Here is a 20,153-nt window from a genome sequence, read left to right as displayed (position 1 = left end):
AGTTAAGCACCAAATGAATTAACATCCTGGAGTTTGCTCTTCTCCATGGAGCATCTTCCAGGTCAGAACAGTAGGCTCAAAGCTCATCATGCATATAAGCTGAGCACTTAACCTTCAGCTCGGGGCTCACTGTAGAGACAGGAACCATCATCTCTCATACAAGGGTCCTGAAACGGAGAGATCTGACCAAACGGTCGTTTCTGCTGCAAAGCAGGGGGAACATTTGTACAAGCTCGTGTGTATGTGCAGGAGGAAAATTGTGTTCTCCCCCCCTGCTGTGTGTGTGTGTGTGTGTGAGCCCGAGCACCAGCGGACCTTGACATAAAAAACTTCTTTTCCACCATCCCTCCTTCACCCAAGCTCTCACTTCTTCCCTGTTTGGCTCTTGTTCCGCCTCTTTCTTTCTCATCCTCTACCTCCACTGGTCTTTCTAAGTGGTCTCAAAGGAATGCTCTCTGGTCCAATAACCCAGGAGGGCCTGCATCTCGCAGAGATGAGCTCAGGAAAGGAGGAGAGCAAAAGGGGAGCGAAAAAAAAAAAGAAACAGGCAAAACGAGGTGGTTGTAAAAGAAAAAAGGGGGGAAGAAGAAAGTGCAGGAATTAAGATGCATGAAGACGAACTCAGAGCCTAATATGAGGAGTGAGACGGCGACACAACAGGTGATAGATGGATGCCTGGCTTCATAAAGTCTTTGCAAATGCACTCAGAGGAGCATTTATTTTGCCATGCCATCGCTTTACTGCTGCATAATTGCGAGGCAAAAACAGATGCCAGGGTAACCATGCAGAAAATGAACTTCTCCCCTGTCATCATGTGAGTCGGCGCTGGCCTGTGTGGCACGACGAGCAGCACAGTGACAGCTTTCAGACCTGGCATTAGCACCGCTGCCAGCGTGAATGACAGCGCAAATATGTTTCGGCCTCACATGGCAGGAAGGTGTCCCCCTTTCTACTCCTCTCAGGACGGAGCTGCAGGAGGTCCACTGCCCTCCACACAAAACACGAACATCCGTCGGACGTGGTCAGAAGGCTCGCTCCTTCACATCCAACTCTGAAGCTCTTTCCTCGTTTCACTCGTGTCCGAACCGAGAAAATTTCAGACTCAACAACAAGCCCTTCCACTGAAGCACGGGGGGGCTCCAACGAAAAGACACTTTGATGATTAGTTCACTGTATATCTTAACAGCAGCAAGCATGATTTGCATTTTAAAAAGTGGTGATATCCTCCTAATGAGGCGAGCTGCTAATTAGTCATTAGTTATTCTTTTTCAATCCCCCATCATCAGCTCATTGAGGGTGAAGCTCGTGTAAACATGTAGCCGTCAGCTGTTCGATATGTTTGGCTGTACTCAGGATGGGGAAGATTAGGTAGAGCACCTGGTTAAAGTGAAATGTTGTCTGATTTTAGATGCATTACTTTATGTTTTGTTTTATTTTATTTATTTATTTATTTATTTATTTATTTATTTATTTATTTATTTATTTATTTATTTATTTATTTATTGCACTGTGTGTTTCTCTTCAAAGGAAGTGTTGGGATGAAAAAAATTTGGTTTTGAATTGATGTCACCCTGAGACAGTTTATCAAGACAGAAATTCACCTTCTCGTGCTCAACAAAGTCCACAAACGCCGTCCTCTCCACCTCCACAGGTTGGCCGTGTCTGTCATAGAGGGCCAGGACAAAGTGGAAAAAGTTGGACTTGCGAAGATTGGAAGGCGGCTGCTTCTCAAAGTGAGCTCTTGACAGGGCCACTCCACTGAGGACACAACAGGAAGAGACACATTCAGCTCTCAGGAATCATTGTGTCTAGTTTAACTCTTTGTTTGTGAGGCTGCTGCATTCTCCTTCAAATTAGAATGTGGAAAATGAATAAAAACTGGAAACACAATTCTGAGAAATATTGGAGTTTTTTGTTTAAAGATGTTTCAGATATTCTGAAGAAAAAAAAATTTGAAAGGTAAAAAGTTTAGCTTTTTAGTGTTTATTTTTCTTTCTTTTTATTTTTAAGTCAAAAACATGTCTTTAATAAATAAATTATAAACCTGCTGCAAACCTTGTATAATCTGATTCATTGCAAAAATGTAAAGTCACATTATTTCAGCTCATGCTCCTGTTTTGAAAAAAAATATCCTTCATTTGGACTTAAATGTTACAATTAAAGGCATTGACAAACAACACTAATTTAACATAATATAGATTGAAAATAAAACGTAATATGAAAGAAACAAAAGACACTTTTGACCTGGAGGAGCACCTTATTAAAATCCAAAACATGAGGAATTAATTTTTTTAAAAAGTAAAGGTTTTGGACATATCTCATGTTTGTCTCCATTCAGACATGCAACATTTATTTAAGTTCGGTTTTGAAATGGTCCATTTACTTTTTTTTATCTTATAGTTCTTCTCTTTGAGGAGAAGGTTGCTTCATGTAAAATAAGTAAATATGAATTAAAATCATCCTTGACAATTCTCTTTATTGATAATGAGTTAAGCATTGCGCCTGTTTTAATAATAGTTTTAGCTTAACAAAAATCCAATTTATTGCGCTGAATTGAACAAAACAAATTAACTTCTTTTATATCGTTAAATAAAGCTACAGCTTTACTTCTTCGCTGATCGTTTTCTTAAAAATAAAGCTACGCTAGTTTGGCTTTTTGCGACGTAACTTTGCACTCAGTTGGAAAACAAAAAAATGTGCGACAGAATAATAAGAAAATGTTTTAATCTCACTGTCTGCTGCTGATAAAATTAACTTTGCTCTTTTCGAAAAGTTTGAAATTGCTTAAGCGGTAAAAACGGGTTTTTGGATTAAAATAATTGAACGAAATTGAGAAAACTGTGGAGTATAAGTTAAGTTTAAATTTTAATTCAATACATAAAAGTCTTATTGGTTAATTTTTTTTCCTTTGCATTAAAACTTTTGCGATAATTGTACAGTTTTCATCCAAACTTGAACGTTTTGGACAGGAAAAACCCTGTTGCGCATCAAAACAAAACCCCAAATTTCAACCCTAAATCTAATTTACAACATCGTCGCTCGTCGTGTCCTCTTTAAAGAGTTTATTTATCATCATGTGAGCCGTTGTTTTCATATTTTACAGCGAGTCTTTCCTGTAATTTTCTGACTCTATTCTCACATCTACTCTCCAAACTATTTCCTAACAAGCCATAAATTAAATTCTGCACAGTTCTGAGAGGCAAGCGTAGCGGGGAAAAGTTGAGTTTCGCACTTTACCTTTGCGCTGCAACGTTCGCATCCACAACTCCAACATTACGCACCCACGACCGGACTGGATCCATCTCCTCTCCAAGAGTTCTCTCTTTTAATCCGCTCACGTCTCGTATTAGCTGCTCCTGGATCCCAAACATTTAAAACCCTGTCCTGGTCGCTTGGATGACTTTTTGAAATTCTGTTACGATGTGGTTCGGAACCGACAAGATGGCCTGGACAAGTTGAAGCACTTCAGTAACGAACAGAGGGTCCACTTCAGGGCGCCGCGCTCCCTCAAAAGCGCCGCAAAAGAAGCTTCCAGTTAGCTTTTTGGGGGGGGGAGGTGGAGAGAAATAAATAAATGTCTGGTGCTGTGTTATGACTCTTAACGGGGCTCAGTAGAAATCCGCACGGACTTTCTTTCATTCAAGGCTCAAAAGATGAATGTAGATATATGTCTCCACAGATTACAATCATTGTCCGAGCGCACATCTCGAGCAGGAGTGGGAGCGCAGCGGATCATCTGCTCCAACAGAGAGGATCAGACGGGGATGGAGATGTACTTTAAAAAAAAAAAAAAAAAAAAAAAAAAAAGTAGATCTGCGCGCAGAAAGTCTTCCTTTGTCACAAGGCCGGGTTGGATCAAAAACAGCTGATCCCGAGGCCAGTAGGCTTGGAGTGAGCCGCTGTCCTGGAGCATGAATGAGACCCTCCGCCGGGATGGAGCGTGGAGGAGGGGCCAAGTGCCATATGGGGGACCGATTGTTGAAATGGATGCTCTCATTGGTGTAAAGTGCATCCGTTGTTTGGACCGCTGCCAGATTCACTATCCAACCGGTGACTCTCAGAGCAAACTTTCACACAACAGTTCAACCAGGTTTGACTCTTTCTTTTTTTTATTTATTTATTTATGTTTTTTATTTCTTCTTTTTTTTTTTTTTTTTTTTGTTAAAGCAAACTGTCAACGTTTGCATCATATACACTTTTATATTTGGACAGAATAACTAACATTGAGATTATAATATTTATTCTGTGTTCAGCTATCACAGAAGAAACTCTGAGTATAGCTTTGCTTCAAAAAGCAAAATAAAATGTTAGCAAATTGTTGAGTGCCTGCATGTGTTTTATTATTATTATTATTATTATTATTATTATTATTATTATTATTATTATTATTATTATTATTATTATTATTTAAGTAGCTTTGTGACATTTCAGATAAAAGTTCCGGTGGGGCAATAGCACCAATGTTGCACTAAAAAAACAATCTGTAAGAATTAAGACAATAAAATCATTGTAAGAATTTTATAAAGTTTAATGTAAGCAGTTTGTCAACGTTTTGAGTCTATCATGATAAGGTGGGTAAAGCTTCATTGACAACATCAATCAACATTTAGTAATAGCTCTTGCTAGCAAGCAGCATTTCCAAACTTGTCCCTATTTCTAACAAGTATTCAGATCCCTCTTTTAAATTTATTTCAAAGAAGTGACCGGCAACAAATCTTATGACATTTCCTGGTATTATTGGAGGCTTCTGATGTGAAGATAACAATCATTATCTCAAAAAGAATGACTTGGGACATTTGTACATCCCTCAGATGTCCCAAAGTGCTCACATGTGGCCAAGTTCTCACACATCAGTCCTTCCCAGTTGCATCCAGAGCAGGAAATGTTCACCCTGATCAGTGAGGCGGCTTTAATTTCTGTCTGTTGTTCATATTTCCAAACAATAGGGAGTGGGCGCCCCCCAGAGTTGTGCACATGGTTAAAAAATGAAGACAAAATTAGAGCAAAAAATGCTAAAGTTGGTTTCTGATTCAAAGCTGTAATTTAAATGAATTATTTGTTTGTTTGTTTGTTTGATTGATTGTTTTCAAGAATCTGGAAAGCATTTCACCATCTCTGGTCAAAAGTGGAAATAATTAAGCTGGTTAGATCATAATTGGATCATTTTACTGATCTATAATAGAGCTTGAGATTCATGAAACCTTAAAAGAAAACAAAAAACACTTATCAAAGTTTTCTGAAATTGGACAGAACAAGTTTGATTGGTCAAAGTACCGTAGTGACTTTCAAAACTTTTGTTCTGCACATCACTTAAGTTTACCGTTTGCACTGTTGTAAAGACAGTTAAAGCTGAATTCAAACTATTTAGATCAAATTTAATAATCTTGGATGGACGTTTTTTTCCCAGAAAAACCCTCATCATTAGCAACAAGTTCCTCCTGGAAGAAGAAGTTTGGCTTCCATGGTGTTTAACTTGATACCGTTTTGGGTATAGCTATTCTTGTAATTCCATAAAAAAATAGTCTCTAATGAATTAAACCAATATTGAACATCACATTAACAAAGTGATGTTTCAATAAAAATGTAAATAGATTTAATGGCTAACATTCAACACGCTTCAAAGCTCATTTTTTTTACAGTGCAGCATCCTTTACAGCTAAAGAAAATCCTGTTTGGTCTTTTCATTCAAGTCAGCGTTTAACACAAGTGCGCTCTCGACAGGGGCGCGTCTTTTAGCAGCTCCACCGTCTGGTCCTTTGAACGCTGTGATTTCACTGAGGACACATCGCATCAGTGTCAGGAGAAACAATGGCCGTCTGGTTGCTCCATCAATCTGCAGCAGCAGCGGTCAGGGCTGCGCTCCCATTGGCGTTGGTTCCTCTGCCTGACAGAGCCCGAAATGAGTTCTTAATCAGCGCTGGGCACTCAGACGTGTCCATCTCAAACGTGTGAACTTTTGTAAATTTAACTTTGTTTTTGAATCTGATGGGACTTTCGTAATACAACTATTTTACTTTGTGAAGCCAAATAAATAAATAAATAAATAAATTATGTTTGTTGAAGTTAAAAAAAAAATACAAACTTTTACTTTTTATATATTTTGACAGTTTAGCTGATCTACACTTTTTGGGTTCACCAGAAAGAACATTTTGCATATTTTGGACGGATTTGCAGCTGAAATTAATTTCCGCTTCCACTGGTCTGCTCATAAAAAGATTTTTTTTTTTTTTTCTTGAATCCTGGTTCCTTGCCCCTTACCGGGACTATTGTCTCTATGTGGGGTTTGTAAGCCCGGACAATGAATGTAAATCTCCCCCCTTGGATCCCGCCTCAGCCCACCATCTGCCAGCGCAGGACAAAGTCAGATGTTCTCCCAATTATAAGCGCAGTCTCGGGGAATCCTGTGGACCAGACTCCAGCCCTGTCGCCTTGTCCCTCAGCACACTTCTCTGCTTGTGTGACTGACAGCCACACTTAACCCCAAAACCGTGAAAAATCTGCACATGATGACAAATCATAGAAATTCCGGCACTGCGTACTAAAATAAGAGCACTGCAGGTCGGAAATGTACTTCATTTTTGGGTTTTGTAAGTCATTGGGTCAGAAACCTTTATTTGCTATATTGCCAAAAAAAAAAAAGATTTTATTTATATTATATCATTACTTGCACAAAATTCATTATTGTATTAAAATTAAAGCAATACTAAAAGCAGACTTAAGTAAGAATTTATTAAATGTGAGCTGAAATCTTTGTCAAGGATCTAATTGGAATGAATATAAAATCTGTTGTGAATCTTGATTTAATATTTCTGTAAATGAATGGTATCTTTTTCTTTGCCCTGTCATTTGTTTGTGAAAGATTGAGATATAAAAAAAAAAGATTTATTTTAATTCAATGGGCCTCAGTTAAACCTCAGTTAGAGATGCAGATAAATCACTTCATAAAAAAAAAATATGGATCAAATAACAGTGTGTTCATGTAGGAGTAGCTGTGTTTCTTTGGGAGATAAAACCAGATCACGTGCAGCGTTAAAAATGTTAGGAAGACAAAACAGGGCCTGACTGGATCAAGCAGTAACCTGAAGGCCCCAAAATAATGTTGTTGATTTCCTTTTATTAACGGATGTCTTTCAAACATGTTTAAAAAATAATCTACAGGTAAGGATTTTCCTGTAGAAAATTAATGCAACTGTTTGCAAAGGAAGATGTGTGACCTCTAACACGAACTGATAGAAAACAGCATGCTTCTTCTGTGCTTTTTTATGATTTCAGTGATTACCCATAACTTCTTGGGTCACTTTTCTACAGATGAATGAATTCCAAAGTACTAATGTTGTGTCTAACATAGCAAAGTATTTTTGTAGGGCAAGACTTATTTTATGATTCTCTGTAAAAAGAAAAAAAAAAAACTTGCATGTCTTAAACTGGTTCTATTGCTTCGTGAAAACCTTGGCTAAAAGAATCAATGCCCAATTCATTACAACATTTCCTGCTTCTTATGGCTAAAACTGCTGAGATAGTTTATTAAATATTTGTGTTTCTCCTGTGGGGTCAACGGCCTCTGAGTTCGTGAAACCCATATTCAGTGGCAGATGCATATTTAGTTTCTTAACATCAAAAGGCACAACATGTTTGATGGGCAGACAACAGAGACTGATGATGTCACACTGTCTTCATTGGCTTTTATCTTGTGTTGTGAATGGCTTTTCTATGGTGTTGCAAAGTGAAGATATGAATAAAAATGTTGGTTTTATCAGTTTATAATCCAGCACTAAGCAGTTTGCCAACTAAGAGTGAAAAGGAACTTTGTAGAAAAGACAAATTACAATGATTTTTTTTTTATTTTTGTACAAATCCTAAAAACCTTTTAAGTTGATGTGTACATAACTAATAATCTGTTGCAATTTGTTTGGGCAGGGTACCAAAATTGTCTCCGGTCCAGGGACACCAACCCCCCTCAATCTGACCCTGACAATAAAGTTGTTGGAGCTGACACCAGAGTTCTGCTCAGTTCTCCATTTTGGTCCATCTGACTCGACAGAACCTGCTGACTGAATGTGTAGGATTTTTTTTTTCTTATTTCCTAAAGCACGGAGAGACAAGCAAAAACTGGAGAGTAGACTAAGCCACAAACGTCTTTTTAATCAATTTCCCCCCACTGAGACGATCAGTCTGTGTGTTTTGGAGAAGCTGTGGGTGTGGAGGGGTGAGAGGGGGAACCGGAGGGGGTTGCGAGGGGGTGCGGAGGGGGATCAGTGACTGCTAAGCTAAACAATGGGGTATCGTGTGCCGCTCGTCCTCTCCAGCATTCCCCTGCTCCCACGGGACACGCAGAGTCACTTTGTGTGGATGGCGCTGTGACCACGGAGGTCAGGAGGGGGCGTGGCGTGCTCGCGCACGTGCATGTGCATGTGGGCGCGCGGCGATGTGTGTGCTGGGGAGTATGTGGAGACGCAGCAGCTGGTTTCCGTCTCTCCTCTGCGTTGTGCAAAAAAAAAAAACAACAACAACAACAACAGCATTAATGCGACCCACAACGTCACGCATCGATCATAATATATCAGGAGCTTTTTTTTGTTGTTGTTTGTTTGTTTCTGTTTTCGATGAAGGGTGGAGATTCCAACAGGATGTGGGGTATTCAATGAAACCAGTCATTTATTAAAATAACCACTTATTATTATTATTTGATCCCATATTTCAAGAAGGTGCAGCGTGGCACCTTTTAGCTTCATACAGAAAGACTTCAGATCTATTCATTTGTGTGTGTGTGTGTGTGGGGTTTTTTTTCTGGAAAACTTGGATTATAAAATGGTTGGAGTTTAACATCTGCTCATTTCAAACGTTTCCTCTTCACTGCAGACACTTTGAAGTTGATCAGAGAAACACAGGTGTTACATTCAATATTCTTTTCAGTAATTCCAGGGTGCCAGGAGTTTGTTTATGTGATTGTTGTTGCTTGTTTTCAGATTGCAAAGAGTTTCATTTAAAATGAATATCATAAATGTCGCTGTTCAAACCTCCTGTTTTCCTTAACGAAGTCTTCCTTGAATAATTACTCCGATCTCCCTTTCAGAAAACAAGAAAAGAAAGGCGATGCAAACCTAAAAGTACATTCTGTAACAGAACATGGAGTTATTATGTTAAAGTTGCTCCTGTTTTTATGAAGAGGAATGAGAACATAGAAACTCTACATAACTTAAACAAAGAATGTATATGTGCAACATTAGCAAGTTAGTTATTTTGTTAATTGTATGAAAGCAAAGTATTAGTTTCTGAACTATCCAGGATGTTCATTTGTAATACACCAACTATAAGAGAGTGTAAAAGGATAAATTGTATTCAAAGGAAACTTTATAATTTATAACTTGACAAATAAAACTGCTCAATCCAGAGTAAACTATTACTAAAGAACAAGTAACATCAATATAAACTGGTAGCAGCAGATTGTTTTCACCAAATAATAATAATAAAATAGTTAAATCAAGATATACTAAATGTATTTCTAATTCTTGCTCTTCACATCAACTCTCTTTATCTGAGCCCAGCAAGACAAATATTTCAGTCTGAAATCCATCACAGTTATGTGCTGTGTTTAAAACTAAACATTAAAGGTATTATTATTACCTAACCTTAATATTATTATTATTATTAATTATTCCCTTTTCTATAATAAGTTTAAAAATTCCAGGAATAAATTGTATGTCCTAAATAATAATGCAATATTTTGGAACTGACCCTGTTGCTCTTTGCTTCCCTTTGTTGACAGACTTGTACTTTGGCTCCATCTACTGGTCAGACTGTGTGTTGGGACTCCTTAGATTGCAAGCAACATGAAAATACATTCTGCACAGTCCAAAAGGTCACTCAGAAAGACGTTATTTATTGGGTTGATTTTGCTTGCTCTCCCAATGCTTATGTAGATTCTCACCAGGTAACCTGGACTAATGGCACAGTCCACAAATATGAATGTTGGTTTAATCCAATAAGCTCTCTAAATTTTCCAAAGGGTGTGATGGACTTGTGACAATCAGCGTGTACCTCATCTTTAATCCAGTGACTGCTGGATAAAGGCACCAACTGCCTCCCCAGCCCCCACCCTCACTGGCCTTAAAGAAACACACACGTATAGAGTGGATGTATTGATGCAAAAATATCATGATTTATTAGAACCAACATTATTAATCACAAATTCAGGTCAAGCACAAGAATGACCCAGGCATTGGCAAAAGTTTTCATAGGAATGAAACTCAAGCAAATTAAAACATACCAGAAATTACATTTATCTGTGTGGTTAAATAAAACCGATTTGAATACATTCTTCAGGTTCTTTACTTTACAATATCAGTCCACTTTGTTTACTCCTTCATTTAACATGAACATAGAACACCAAAAAATATGCAAAAAAATATTTTGGTGATTTTTTTTTTCCCAAAAGAAAAGGATATGCAAAGTAAATACAGTACCCATTTCATCTTAAGCTACACATTTCTTATTCATTCACAAAAATGAATTTATTTTATTGCCTCTGTTTGAATCATGCTTTTACTCCTTCATTTAAATTGCTTTAAACAGACAGTGCAAACTAAATAAGTACTTTAGTACCCTCCTATTCAGTGAACAGCAGATGGCCAGAGAAGAAGCTGTCACTGGTCAGTCCGTTGCCGCCATGGTTAGCAATCAGCCACACCCTGTCTCCCTTTGCAAGCTTGATGAAGGTGCTGCCACTGGCTGTGATGTAGCCGCTCTGGCGGGTGGTGAATGAGTGCAGGATCAGCTTTCCGTTATGAAGCAGATCCACACTGGCTTCGTTTTGGTAAATGATGCAGTGGAACTCAAACTCATAGACACCTGGGTGCTCACAGGTGAAAAAGCCGGTCTTGGGGTCATAGCTGTTCTGTCCGTTGTAGATGACATCATGGAAGGCGATGGGGGTACCAGCTTTGGGGAAGTTGTTACCAAGGCGCACAGAGAAGGCGACATGCTCTGCTGCACCAGAAGGTCCGGGAGGTCCAGGGGGTCCTGGGGGTCCTGGCGGACCAGGCGGTCCTGCGGGTCCTTTAAGTACAAATACATGAGTAACATTATAATCAAGATCATCTATGGGCTTTCAAGACAATATACCGTCAGTAATAATGATGATCATATAATGAAGTGGAAAATTTACCTGGTGCACCTGATGGACCTTGAGCCCCTTGTTGACTATCTGGACTTTGAGCTGGAGAAAATATATCAAATCAATGTACTTACTATAACTTCAGAAACTGCACAAATGCAAACAGCAGCAATACTTGTAAGAATATTAAAATGTGAACATACCACCCTCCTTCCATGGACTGAGGTCAAATGCAGGGATGTCGTCACACTGGGTGTATCCAGAACCTCGAGGTCGGTACTGGAATGGTTTCTCAGGAACTTCAGTGATCCCAGTGTTGTCACAGATTATTCTGGCAAGAGATGTGCCCCTAATTGCCAGCCTCTGAGCCGCAGTGAATACACCTTCATTCTCCCACCAAAACCTAAAACAAAACAGTGTACAAGTTTAACATCTCCAGAGGTAAAAACACAAACACCACATTAATGCTTAGATAGTTCATCAGTAGATTTGTAATTGTCTGTCTTCTCACCTGTCTCCCTCACGGATGTTCTGGAACTGAGTAGCAATCAGACAGGCAAACAGAGGTCCCACTCTTCCTCCACTGACAAATGGCTCAGCCACTCCTGCCAGCCATGGATCGATGTTGTCAGGTGTACCGTAAAGATCCAGCAGTCCTTGGGCCAAGTCAGTGTTGTTGAGAACCTCAGCCAACTCACTTAGAGTCCGTGGCTGTGACAGGCCACAGAACTCTCGCCATTTGTTGTAGCCTAAACCAAGGACAGACAGTCTAAGACAATGGTTCTTAACCTGGGTTCGACCGAACCCCAGGGTTTCTAAGGTCTCAGGGGTTCGGCGGAGCCTCTGTCGCGGAGGTAAAGACACACTTGTGTAAAGTCGTGATGACGCCCCGTTTTGCCATCACTTGCTGCAGAGGATCATGTTACATTGCTTAGCCAATCAGAGCTGCGGAGGAGCCCTGATTGAAGGAGTTTCACTCTCAGCATGGATTTGAACTTGTGTCTTTAATTACTTCAGCAAAGCTCACAGTTTTTACCAAATTCTGAAGCTTTCGGTGTACTTCTAAATCTGCTCCTTAGTTGCATCTTTTCGGGCTTGCTACTGCCTCTAGTGGCGTGGGAGTGGTAACACAACTAATATAATTGCATTACTAAATCAGAATAGCACAAAGTCTGTAGCAGTGGTGGAGAAAGTACTCAAAAAATTTACTTAAGTAAAAGTACAAATACACAGATAAAAATGTACTCAAGTAAAAGTAAAAAAGTACTGGCTTTTAAAAATACTTAAGTATTAAAAGTAAAAGTACTTGCTGAATGCATTATCTAATCCCTAATGCAATATCATTAAGTGAACCGATCATATTTAATTTTAATACATTAGAAATGTGCCATTTTAATGAACAATGCCACAGATAAAGCATGTTTTTATTATGTTTACAACATAGTTTAGACTTAGATATGTGATTCTATGCATCATATTTTCAGGGATGGAAACATCTTGTCTCCTGTCCCAACATAGCATGAACTTGACTTTTTTTTTGGCACTAGTGGCATTTATTTTTAAAATAATTCAACAGAAAGGGGATGGAAAGAAGGTGGGTGGGGGAGGACATGCAACCGAGGAGCCAGTAAGAGTGTTGCAGGAGCCAGTAAGAGTGTTGCAGTCAAGACCACCTACCCAAGACCAAGTCAAGACCAGCACCCTGCGCTATGTGACACAAAAAAAAAAAGTTTTACCGATCAAAATTCCTTCTCAAATTGATCTGAAAGATCCAAATTCCCATAAAACACCTAGATATTAAATACTTAGAGCTGAAATAAATTTAATCAGTAAAGATCTGTCCAGATGAATCGGATCGTTCCTGAATGTCATATCACTATATTGCACTTTGGTCACAGTGTTGTCCCGTACTTGCGACACCTCAGTCAACACCTCCACACAATAATTCAGCGCATGAGTGACAACTGTTTTTCATCACAGATGCAACATATGTCTCAGTACAGCTAGCTTTGCTAGCATCACGTCCACAGATCTTACCTTTCGTTAAGCTTTCCTTCCAAGTGACGCTAAAAGTTGTAGAAGTCCCCACCGTCTGTGAAAGCGAAGCGCTGCTGATTTTACATGTCGCCATATCTTATGGTATAGAGCTATTATATTACTGACGATTAGACAGACATCTTCTCCCGCTCAGAGGAAACCACTGCGCATGTCTTGGAGCTCCGTGCGCAAGTAAAGGGGGAGGCGATGGGTGACAACAGACACTAAGTCACGTTATTGCTTGGATTTTACGGCGCCACCTTAAGTCCCTGAACGTCACATTTTAACGGACAAAAAGAGAGCAGTGCGACTTGGATGTAACGAGTAACGCGACACTTTTGTAGAAATGTAGTGAAGTAGAAAGTACAGATACTTACTGTAAAATGTAGTGGAGTAAAAGTAGAAAGTACCCATTATTAAATCTACTTAAGTAAAGTACAGATACACGAAAATTGTACTTAAGTACAGTAACGAAGTACTTGTACTTCGTTACTTCCCACCACTGGTCTGTAGTCTGTAATGTAGAGCTAATTAAATGACCTTGTTCAGGTCATTTAATTAGTTTCTCTCGATGGCCAACCTGTTGAAACTGTGGCAAATTTTAAATACCTTGGATCGTTCCTGCACAGTCAGCTCAACTTTGCTGAAAACACCGACTATATTTTGAAGAACTGTTCTCAGAGACTCTACTTTTTAAGAAGACTTGATGATCTTCTTAAAGTGACCCAAATGTCTTGAATTTGGAAAAAAAAAAATAATTTTACTTATCACGAAAGAAGGGTTCAGTGAATGCACATATGAATCTGGTGGGTTCGGTACCTCAAAAAAGGTTAAGAACCACTGGTCTAAGATGATGTATGACCTGTAGAAACTATTAATGTCTGGTGTGTAGGAGGAAGGAATTACAAAAATAAATATCAACATTTAATAAATACCAGGGAGTCCATGGTCTCTTCCTCTCTGCATGTTAAGAGATCCCAGATCCAGAGCCAGCTTTACAGAGAATTTAAACAGTCTGTCTCTCAGCTCATCAGTCAACATGTGGTCCTGAGTGTTCAGCTTGGCCTGACGACCAATCAACCCTCTCAAGATCGGGTCCAATCCACCTGAAGAGACAATAGAAACATTTGGATGTGGTCTTCAAGTTCATCTGATTCCTTTGGGAGAAATTAAGAGTTTGGGTTTGTACCTTCAAAGACGATCCTCCAGGGAGCAAACATGGTTTCGTGAATCACCTTGGTGGGATAAGCCGGATGATCCTGGTAATTCTCATCAAGACGGAAAATGAAGGGCTGAACCATCAGATGAGCGAATCGGTAGGCGGCTGTGGCGAACACGTTGGCAATGCTGGGATCAATGTTTCTATTATAGCCAGGATATGTGGACAACTGCTTTGAAATGGCCTCAGGTCCAACAATGTGAAGGAGGTAGTCCCTGTAAGTTATAACCTTTGATGGAAAAGAGAGAAATATTCAATTCAAAGATATTCAACTCAATAGCTGTAAGGCCCTTGATATCTTCATTTCATTGGGGACGTATTACGTTTTGAGACAAAACAAGGGCACAAAATCACACATATCTGTCTTTTTTCTATTCTTTTTTGCATAGTTTTATGTAATTTTAAACTTTGTTTTTCAAGTTGTTCTCCTCTTCCTGCCTTTTACCTGCATGCGTCCTCCCAAAATCTTGCGGGCTTCCTGATAGAGCTTCTCTCCGTCCCACCCTGGGTTGAGCTGAGCAAGGGCACGGGCCAAGCGATTGTGCTCTCTCATCATCAGAGTGTGCAAAGAAGCCAGTGCGATGTTTTCATTGGAACGATCGTCACCTAAAAAGTCACATTAAAGCATTACTGTCACATTAAATGACCTAATGACAAAAACTTCCAGACCAAACAAGTCATGAAACATGCTTTCTTATTACAGATGGAAATAAGTTGCCTTTACAGAGACTCACCAGCAAAGAAGCACAGCACTTCCTCAGCACTGTCATCTTTGGTCATTTTTTTCCTTGTGGCACACATGTTGGCCCCCATGGTGGTGAATGGCAGGAGGTCACGGCCGTTGTCTTTAAAGTCTTTATTCACCCTCAACAATCCCTGATCAGTAGTGAGGTTTCGGAGACTGCGAGCTTTGCTGTCATCAGAACCATAGACCTGACCCACATCGATGAAGGCCGTCAGAGTGTTCATCTGCTGCCGGACAGTGGGTGATCCAAAGATGTGTCCGGTGTTACCAGAACCACAAGCTGGCGCGGAGCGGGAGAATGGCATGCACTCTTCAGAGTCATCCCGAATGCGAGGATCACCTGAGGGAAACTGTTTAGAGGGCAGGAAACTGTTAGACTTCAATGCTTCAAATGTGTTTTTAGCTTTTGTTAATGTAATGCTTTAACGTTTTAACACAGACCTCTATGGGGAAGCATGGCTCTGTGTTGCCGCAGGTCTTTTCACAATCAATGCCATCATTAAATGACCTGATGGAGGGAGAGTGAGGGGTGAAAGTGATGTCATGGTCAGTCCACTGGCCAAAGATTGTCACCAGGTGGGTGTAGAGGGGGTCAGTCTCCACATCAGAGTTAGCTGTTGCCAAGATACGATTGGACACATCTCTCACCTGAGGGAGAAATGGAGACAAAGATAACAAGTGTTGTCATCTGGATGCAGTGGCGCAAAAAGTAGGCATGCAGCGCATGCAACGCATTGGAGCACTGCACCAGAGGGGGCGTCAAAACCCCGTCTGGAGGGGGCGGCGCGCCGATGATGTTTTCGCATACACTTGAGCGCCCTTACGCTCCTTCACCTCACGCCCATAACGGGGTAAATCTGGCGAGTTTTACCTTCACGTACCTTCGTGTCGGGGGTGGGCAGGGGAGGGGGTTAGAGTGAGCGTATGTTTTCTACGCATCCACCTGAGAAATGTAGCGCGTGTGCTCCTTCGCCTTCACGTACCTTCCTTGGGTGGGCGGGGGGGGGATTTATGTGTTCGCATCCACATGAATAATATGTAGTTGCGACCCTGTCTGGATGTCATAAAGGGGAGAAGAAGATATACTCTATGTGCTTACCAAGGGAAGAAGGTGATTGTTGACTCTCAAGTCATGAGTCCAGCCTTTAGGAGTACTGATGCCATCTTCATACTCAGCAGGCAGCCAGCGGAGGAACGGGATGTTGGAGGCACCCCAGCGAGGGTTTTCACTATGAAAAATAAATAAATAATAACACATGTTCAGCTGTGAAGTGTCTTTGTATTTGCAGTGGGTTCCAACAAAAGCCAGAGAGGATTCTACATGTTTGACCCCAAATCTGTCATGCAAATGCAAAACAATCCTCACTTAGGACAAATGGGGAGATTTAAAAAAAAAAAAAACACACTCTTTTTTGTTATAGGCCTACCCCCATGAACTTCTTGTAACCAAAGCTCTCTCAGATATTTTTTATGTTGGGTTAGAACATGTAAGTCAGTAAGTAGTAGTTGCCTCACATGTTGTTGCAGACGCTGTTTGCAGTACGAAACTTGTTCAGATTGGGAACACTTTCACAAGAAATATTTTCGAGTTGTGCAGCACAGCCTGTCAGCCTGGCGATCACTTCCAGATCCTCAGTAGAGATCAGATCTAATTTAAATCACAGAAAAATAATTGCTATGATTTATGAAACAAACGAGTCAACCGGAAAGGGGTAAATCTGAATACCTGTGGCGTTGATGGAGCGTCTGTGACGTTTGGACAGGTAGCGGTTAATCACGTCCAGAGTGTTGACCATGTAGTCTGCAGCGCGCACCGCCTGTCTGGATTTTCCGTTTGGCTGATACCCCAGATTCCTGATAGCTGCAAAACTTGCTGAGTTTCTCTTGACCCTGTCAACGCTCCTGTGTGACGCATAGTTCAAACTGATTAATATCCTCATATGGAAAATGTTCAGCGTAGTGACCTGCTGTTTGTCGAAAGAACAGCATCGGGCCTTTGCACTCACTCTCGGCGGGAGTATGTGTAGGCTTCATCCACGTTGGCTTTGGCTTGGTTTGCACATTTTTCTATGAATCTTTTACTCAAACGAGGTTCTGAAAATATATTATAAGTATATTAATTCACTAATCCAGTTTCGATAATGATGAGAGCATACAATAGTAATAGTGTGATCATGTCACAAAAAGCGGGATATTTACAAAATTAACATTAAACATGACTAGATGCGGCATTTAAAATCGACTTACCTGCAGCCTGAAAGTGCAAGCAAAGGGTGAGACCCACTGCCAGCAAGCACAGAAACCGATGCATTTCTGAAAAATAGATAAATACTTTCTGTAACATGTTTAACATATTAATCCATTAGATTTTTTTGTTTATTATTAACGCAATCAACATTTTCAATTATCCAAAAGAAAATAATTTGCACTTTAAAATAAAAATATATATGAAAGATACCTGTGTGAGAGAAAGTGCAGGTTAAGGTTTCTCAGCATCTAGTCGTTAGATACCGACTGCTGCTGCTGAGGTGAGATTGGGGTTTCATGAGGTAAAGTCAAGAATTTCTTCATTCCATTGCATCTGATTTCGGGAATACATTGTTTTCTAGTTCCTCCTCTGTATCCTTATTGAAAAAGTTCATTGCTAAAAACTCACAAACACACACGTATGCACACGCACGCACACACACACACACACACACACACACACACGCACACACACACACACAGACACACACACAAACCATGCAGACATAGTAGAATGACACAGTGAAAAATGTCGCGATTATTCAGATAAGAAGTGACGCGACTGATCGCTTCTGGAATGCAACACAACGAGATGTCTTTTAGATGCTTGTTTGTTTTCTTAGGGAATGACTTGCCTCCTATTTATGGATTAAGACTTTTATACTGGACAGAAACTTAAAAAAAAAAAGAAAAGAAAAACAGGCCGACACTTTGAATGTCTTCTTCTCTCTGTTTTATGTCTCCGAGCAAAGAAAAACGTTTAAATAAACTGTAATCTTATTTGTTTTTTTTCTAATAAAATACATTTTATACATTTTATTCAAAAATAAATTACACAATGTTTTGGGTTCTTAAAGAGATTGTCCAACTGCTGTTCAGCAATGTCATCGAGTTGACTATAAGCCTTGTCAACTATTGTCAACAAACCTTAAGCTGTAAACTATACGGCTTACAACTTATAGTAAATAAATAATAATAATAATAATAATAATAATAATAATAATAATAATAATAGTAATAATAATAATAATAATAATAATAATAATAATAATAATAATAATATTTTCTGTAATTGTTTAAAAATAACCATGTTTAGAAAGAAATTAAATTTAAGTATGTTATATTGGGTTTCACTTCCTGTTGGAATTGTCTATATTTACTTCATCATTAACTTGACGGTAATTAACGGTAATTTCATAATTTGTTAATTTAATACTGTAATTTGGCGTAATTAACTTTAATATCTCTTAAATGTTCTAAGTAACTGACTAATTGCTTGAAACATCACAATAGCCGAGTTGAGACTCTTTTATTTAACATGTTTCAGGCTTTGTTCTGGTGCGAGTGAGCATTGATCCTGTTCGGGAAATTCATGTAATTTGGCTGTTGGTTATACAGTTGCTTTTTTTAATCGACAAGTTAAAAAGCTCTTTGTTGAAATTGCAAGTCAACTATTTAAATTGTGACCTAGGAAGTTTTGCAAAAACTTTAATTTGGGGAACTCATTATAAGGCGATAACTTCTCTCTGTTTTAGGTAGGATTCGGTTCGTTTGTTTTATTCAACACATTCTCACTCCCAACTCGTCACATATTGACGCTTGGGCAGGTACCCTCGGCGTCACATATTGACGCCGAGGGTACCCCCTTGGCGTCAATATGTGACGCGAAGGGTTCTCTCATTGAATGCTGTACGGTTCCCTAAGCGTCCGATACTGACGACTTAGGAACGAATAAGATGACGTGTCTATTCTATTTTTTTTAAAACCTTTATTTACAATTTATGTGCTAGTTTGAACAGGATATTAAGAATATTTACTACAAATTCGGTATTTAAAAATAACTCCGTAAAATATAAAACCGGAGGAGTTTTGTTGTGCTTGTTGTTAGCTTGATTTAAAAGCCTTAAAAAAATAAAAATAAAAAAATAAAAAAACTATTTTTGAGTATGATATCAATGATTTACACCAAATAAATTTAAGAAAAATTAAGATGTGTTTTCGTTTGTGATTGCATGCAAACTGTTCTGTAAACCTTTTAATATGTTCGATTGAAATAAAAATAAGGACGGATCCCACAAAAACCCAAGAAGAAGAATAAGCTGACGTCATCCTATGCGACACTTACACTCCGGTGAGTAGAAACCTGCATCTGTCAAAATGTTTTTGTACTCTAAAACCAAAAATAACTCCAAAGTGTTACGTTATTAAATTACTGATGGTTTTTTTTTAGGACTTAATGGCAGTAGGACTGTGATGCGAATGGTTGAAGACACGTTTGTAACATTTTTTTTGCCGGAAAATATACGGTGGACGCTAGCTAAATTAGCCTCTTGGAGGCTAATTGTTCCTGTACACTGTACCTGTGCTTAATACGTTTAATTAGCCGTGATAAAGTCACATAATAATGTTTATAGTCATGCTTGTTGTTGCCACTTTGTAATATTGGAGGGTTGCTAAAAACATCAGTGTCCCTAGGCTGTGATGATCTTTAAAGTTCTGAACCCTGTCTGAATACACTGATTGCAGCTAGGTCATTTACTTGAATTAAAAATGAACTTGCGTCAGTACAGGCACATTTATTTTCTCCTGTCTGTTATTTATTGCTGTTGCAAGCCAGATGAAGAGAAGTAAAGAGCTGAGAACCTGATCTTTGAACAGACAGAGACCATAGCTGAGGAGCATCCAATGATGATACCAGAGAACCAGGAAGAGACTGTGATAGTGCTTGATTTGGTTCCTGTTTCTCATCCTGTTGTCCCATCCTCTCAGTCTTTTCAGAAGAAGAAAAGACC

At 39.3% G+C, this 20,153-nt stretch overlaps 1 protein-coding gene across 2 annotated transcripts; it reads right to left on the bottom strand.

The window, feature by feature from the left end:
* Positions 1-10,137: 10,137 nt before the first annotated feature.
* On the bottom strand, positions 10,138-17,688 carry LOC106929649 (eosinophil peroxidase-like). 2 transcript variants are annotated; one of them, XM_088008855.1, is made up of 15 exons: positions 17,573-17,688; positions 17,362-17,427; positions 17,121-17,208; positions 16,841-17,016; positions 16,630-16,762; positions 16,214-16,343; positions 15,556-15,762; positions 15,104-15,464; positions 14,815-14,975; positions 14,340-14,598; positions 14,086-14,256; positions 11,625-11,862; positions 11,317-11,516; positions 11,174-11,215; positions 10,138-11,055 (listed from the first exon to the last, which is right to left on the bottom strand). In XM_088008855.1, exons 2-15 carry the CDS (start codon positions 17,423-17,425, stop codon positions 10,607-10,609), a joined length of 2,679 nt encoding a protein of 892 aa, XP_087864981.1. In that variant the 5' UTR covers positions 17,426-17,427; positions 17,573-17,688; the 3' UTR covers positions 10,138-10,606. The 2 variants fall into 2 exon arrangements, with proteins under 2 accessions (XP_087864981.1, XP_087864980.1); XM_088008854.1 differs by having other exon boundaries at positions 11,165-11,215; positions 17,573-17,686.
* Between the last annotated feature and the right edge of the window lie 2,465 nt (positions 17,689-20,153).

Source organism: Poecilia mexicana, unplaced genomic scaffold (genome assembly GCF_051168715.1).
Source record: "Poecilia mexicana isolate PSO_F unplaced genomic scaffold, ASM5116871v1 scaffold_9, whole genome shotgun sequence".
In the NCBI taxonomy this organism is placed as follows: Eukaryota; Metazoa; Chordata; class Actinopteri; order Cyprinodontiformes; family Poeciliidae; genus Poecilia; species Poecilia mexicana.
The sequence above is the reverse complement of the archived record's forward strand: the minus strand, read 5'-3'. Positions and strand labels throughout refer to the sequence as shown.

Bases quoted from the DNA above. Each gene is read 5' to 3' on its own strand.
- LOC106929649 (XM_088008854.1), bottom strand. From the start codon at position 17,425: ATGCATCGGTTTCTGTGCTTGCTGGCAGTGGGTCTCACCCTTTGCTTG. The intron at 16,763-16,840 runs GTATTCAGATTT...GATTTAAATTAG, and splicing joins ACGCTCCATCAACGCCACAG to ATCTGATCTCTACTGAGGAT. The intron at 11,517-11,624 runs GTGAGAAGACAG...GTTTTGTTTTAG, and splicing joins AACATCCGTGAGGGAGACAG to GTTTTGGTGGGAGAATGAAG.